Source organism: Platichthys flesus, chromosome 4 (assembly GCF_949316205.1).
Source record: "Platichthys flesus chromosome 4, fPlaFle2.1, whole genome shotgun sequence".
Lineage (NCBI taxonomy): Eukaryota > Metazoa > Chordata > Actinopteri > Pleuronectiformes > Pleuronectidae > Platichthys > Platichthys flesus.
This window is the reverse complement of record NC_084948.1, coordinates 28557065-28561330: the sequence shown is the minus strand read 5'-3', so window position 1 is coordinate 28561330 and position 4266 is coordinate 28557065. Positions and strand designations below refer to the sequence as shown.

The following is a 4266-nucleotide window of genomic DNA, read 5'->3' as shown; positions in this document are numbered from 1 at the left end:
GTCCCCTTTAAGCAGACGTTTACAGGGGTTCCGCAGTTTTGACATTTGCATTCTAAACATGACGGGATTCAACAGAAACTGCAGCACAGAGAAATACAAGGACAAGATGAGTCTGAGCACTTTGGGAAGACGGCTCATATCAAACCTGCTCTGAAGAGTCTCAAACAAACAGCCGAAAGAGAAGTTGAGCAGCGACACCAGGTGGGGGGTGCAGGTACTGACGGCTTTCTGTCTCGTCTGTTTGGAACCAGAGAAACAAACTTTGAGAATCTTTGTGTAGGAGAACAGGATCAGAAGCAGAGGAACTAGGACGGTCAGAACAACTCCGAACAGTTCGTAGATGTTGTTCACTGTGGTGTCGGAACACGCTAACTTCACCACAAGGAAGTTTTGACAATACAAATTATTTAAGACGTTTCCACAAAGAGGCAAACGGATGTTCAACGATAAAGTAACCAGAAACTTCACAAAAGAGTAAAACCAGAGCACAGTAATGAAGGTGACTGCTTTGTTCACCGTCATACGTGTGTTGTACTGCAGAGGACAACAGATGGCCAGATATCTGTCATAAGACATCACGGCTAAATTACAAAACTCCACATTCACATACGTGTACAAACAGAAGATCTGCAGGAAACAAAGAGGACGAGGAACAGTGTGAACGTCTGAGAGGATCTGGAGCAGGAGGAGAGGAAACAACCCTGTGCTACCATACAGTTCATTTACAAACAGGCTGCACAGGAACACGTACATAGGTTCATGGAGACTTCTGTTCATACAGATAACTACAATCAGAGACGTGTTGGAAATCAGGATGAACACGTAAATCACTGCAGTCAACATGAAGAACAAGTATCTCAAAGTTCCCACAGGTAAATAAGCCTCAAGAACAAAGTAAGATGAAGTAGAATTCATCGTGAGGAAATGATGAAACTTTTCCTTCTCATTGTTTTGTCCAAAACAAAAACTTGTTCAGAAACATTATGAAGGGACTTTTTTTTTGTTGTAAATCTTCAGACAGGAACATGTCGTCCTAAGGTATAAGATAACAAGTCCTCTGTTGGTCCAGAAGAAGAAATCACATGAGTAGCCTGCAGTACTTGTGTGTCTGTGTCTCTTCTCTGAAGACGTCCAACACTTATGTCCATTTTATTGCCACATGACTATTGATAGCTGATTGGCACGAACATGAACTGAGACTCCGCCTCCTCCTCCAGCACCTCCCTGTGGCGAGACTTTTCATATCTAACCGTTTTACTGTTGAGTGACAGCTTGAGTTCTTAAATCTGATCTGTTCAAACCTGTGAACTCTCAGGTTCAGTGTCCGAGCTGATGGGTTCAGGGGCCCCCCTGAAGTCGGAACCCTCTGTCGCAGACGGCTCCCTGTAGTCGGGCCCCTCTGTCAGTGATGGAGCCTCTCAAGTCGGGCCCCTCTGTCAGTGATGGAGCCTCTCAAGTCAGGCCCCTCTGTTAGTGATGGGACCCCTGTAGTCGGGCCCCTCTGTCAGTGACGGGTCCCTGAAGTCGGGCCCCTCTGTCCGTGAGGTGACTCTGAAGTCAGCCCCCGCTGTCAGTGACGGGGCCGCCCCTGGAGTCGGGCCCCTCTATCAGTGATGGGGCCCCTGAAGTCGGGCCCCTCTGTCAGTGACGGGTCCCTGTAGTCCGCCCCCTTTGTCAGTGACGGAGCCCCTGAAGTCAGGCCCCTCTGTCAGTGATGGGTCCCTGAAGTCAGGGGTCTCTGTCAGTGAGGGGACCCTTGAAGTGTGCCCCTCTGTCAGTGATGGGGCCGCCCCTGTAGTCGGGCCCCTCTGTCAGTGACGGGGCCGCCCCTGAAGTCGGGCCCCTCTATCAGTGATGGGGCCCCTGAAGTCGGGCCCCTCTATTTAGTGATGGGGCCCCTGAAGTCGGGCCCCTCTGTCAGTGATGGGTCCCTGAAGTCGGTCCCCTTTGTCAGTGACGGAGCCCCTGAAGTCAGGCCCCTCTGTCAGTGACGGAGCCGCCCCTGAAGTCGGGCCCCTCTGTCAGTGACGGAGCCCCTGAAGTCAGGCCCCTCTGTCAGTGACTGAGCCCCTGAAGTCGGGCCCCTCTGTCAGTGATGGGTCCCTGAACTCGGGGCTCTCTGTCATTAAAGGGAACCTTGAAGTGTGTCCCTCTGTCAGTGACGGGGCCGCCCCTGAAGTCGGGCCCCTCTATCAGTGACTGAGCCCCTGAAGTCGGGCCCCTCTGTCAGTGATGGGTCCCTGAACTCGGGGCTCTCTGTCATTAAAGGGAACCTTGAAGTGTGTCCCTCTGTCAGTGACGGGGCCGCCCCTGAAGTCGGGCCCCTCTATCAGTGATGGGGCCCCTGGAGTCGGGCCCCTCTGTCAGTGATGGGTCCCTGAAGTCAGCCTCTGCCTCTGTGGGATCAACTTCAGCAGAGTTCACTTTAATAACAATAATCAACAAGTTCAGTGAACACGAGAAGAAGAAGATTCCGACTGTCGACCTCATTCACAATAAAACTTTACTCCAATTATGTTTAGAATGAGTTGTTAACAGTAAATCCATTTTCATTCCTGGTGACATATGATACTGATCGTCATGACAACACTTTTCACCTGTCGAGCACAAAAATAAATGAAATCCACAGAAATGTGTTTTAGCTCAAAGACGTCTTTAGCTCCGTGGAGTCCATCTCATCTGACGGGTTGGAGTTCACTTAATGAGCAGCTTCATCATTGATCCAGACTTGATCAGATGAAAGATTCATTAGGAACTGAAGCAGTTTAACACAAACAACGTTTAATCAAAGCTGGACTTTGATTTTAAAACTTTTTCTGACACAAGATATAATTTGATTGGTTTCTTTTTTCAGAAAAGTAAAGGATCAGTTTCATTCATGTTTTTTTTTAACGTCTAACTACCTTTAGAGAATGTATTTAAGAATTGTTGGAGTATCATAATGTAAATAATTAAAACTGATGAAATATGTTTTGGCACCAGCCGGCTGATATGAAAAACTAAAACTTGTCAATAATCAACTTCCACATTGAGAAACTGCAGGAAAACAAACATTAGGTTTCAACGTCATTTTCCTTCACCTCAAAACACATTTGTTCTTTTCTTTGGACTCTGCTGAGTTCCCATCGTGCTCTCTGCCGAGTTCCCATCGTGCTCTCTGCCTAGTTCCCATCATGCTCTATGCTGAATTCCCATCATGCTCTCTGCTGAGTTCCCATCATGCTCTCTAGCGAGTTCCCATCATTCTCTCTGCTGAGTTCCCATCATGCTCTCTGCAGAGTTCCCATCATGCTCTCTGCAGAGTTCCCATAGTGCTCTCTGCTTAGTTCCCATCATGCGCTCAGTCTGGTTCCCAACATGCTCTTTGCCTAGTTCCCATCGTGCTCTCTGCTTAGTTCCCATCATGCTCTATCCTTAGTTCCTATCATGCTCTCTGCTTAGTTCCCATCATGCGCTCAGTCTGGTTCCCAACATGCTCTTTGCCTAGTTCCCATCGTGCTCTCTGCTTAGTTCCCATCATGCTCTATCCTTAGTTCCCATCATGCTCTCTGCCGAGTTCCCATCATGCTCTCTTCCGAGTTCCCATCGTGCTCTCTTCCGAATTCCCATCGTGCTCTCTGCTTAGTTGCCATCGTGCTCTCTGCAGAGTTCCCATCGTGCTCTCTGCCGAGTTCCCATCATGCTCTCTGCCGAGTTCCCATCATGCTCTCTGCTTAGTTCCCATCATGCTCTCTGCCGAGTTCCCATCATGCTCTCTGCTTAGTTCCCCTCATGCTCTCTGCTTAGTTCCCATCATGCGCTCTGTCTAGTTCCCATCATGCTCTCTGCTGAATTCCCATCATGCTCTCTTCCGAGTTCCCATCGTGCTCTCTGCTGAGTTCCCATCATGCTCTATCCTTAGTTCCCATCATGCTCTCTGCAGAGTTCCCATCATGCTCTCTGCCGAGTTCCCATCGTGCTCTCTGCCGAGTTCCCATCATGCTCTCTGCCGAGTTCCCATCATGCTCTCTGCTTAGTTCCCATCATGCTCTCTGCTTAGTTCCCATCATGCTCTCTGCAGAGTGCACCAATGCCTATGAGCCTTTAAGAGAACTGCTTTATTTCTAAAGCCTAATCCAGAGGTCTTCAACAGGGGGCCCACGATCCCTAGGGGGTCCGTGGAGGTACTGCAGGGGGGTCGTGAAATGTTTGGTTGATAAGACAATTTTTTATATTTTCCATAATTTTTTATTTATTTTCTAACCAATTTTTTCTACAAATTTAAAT

At 48.5% G+C, this 4266-nt stretch overlaps 1 protein-coding gene across 1 annotated transcript; it reads right to left on the bottom strand.

Annotated features, from left to right (window-relative positions):
* Positions 1 to 915, bottom strand: LOC133951438 (olfactory receptor 2A14-like; the record flags this gene model as incomplete). The annotated part of the gene is made up of 1 exon (XM_062385364.1): positions 1 to 915. A coding segment is annotated over exon 1 (915 nt), but the record flags the coding sequence as incomplete, so codon positions are not given.
* Between the last annotated feature and the right edge of the window lie 3351 nt (positions 916 to 4266).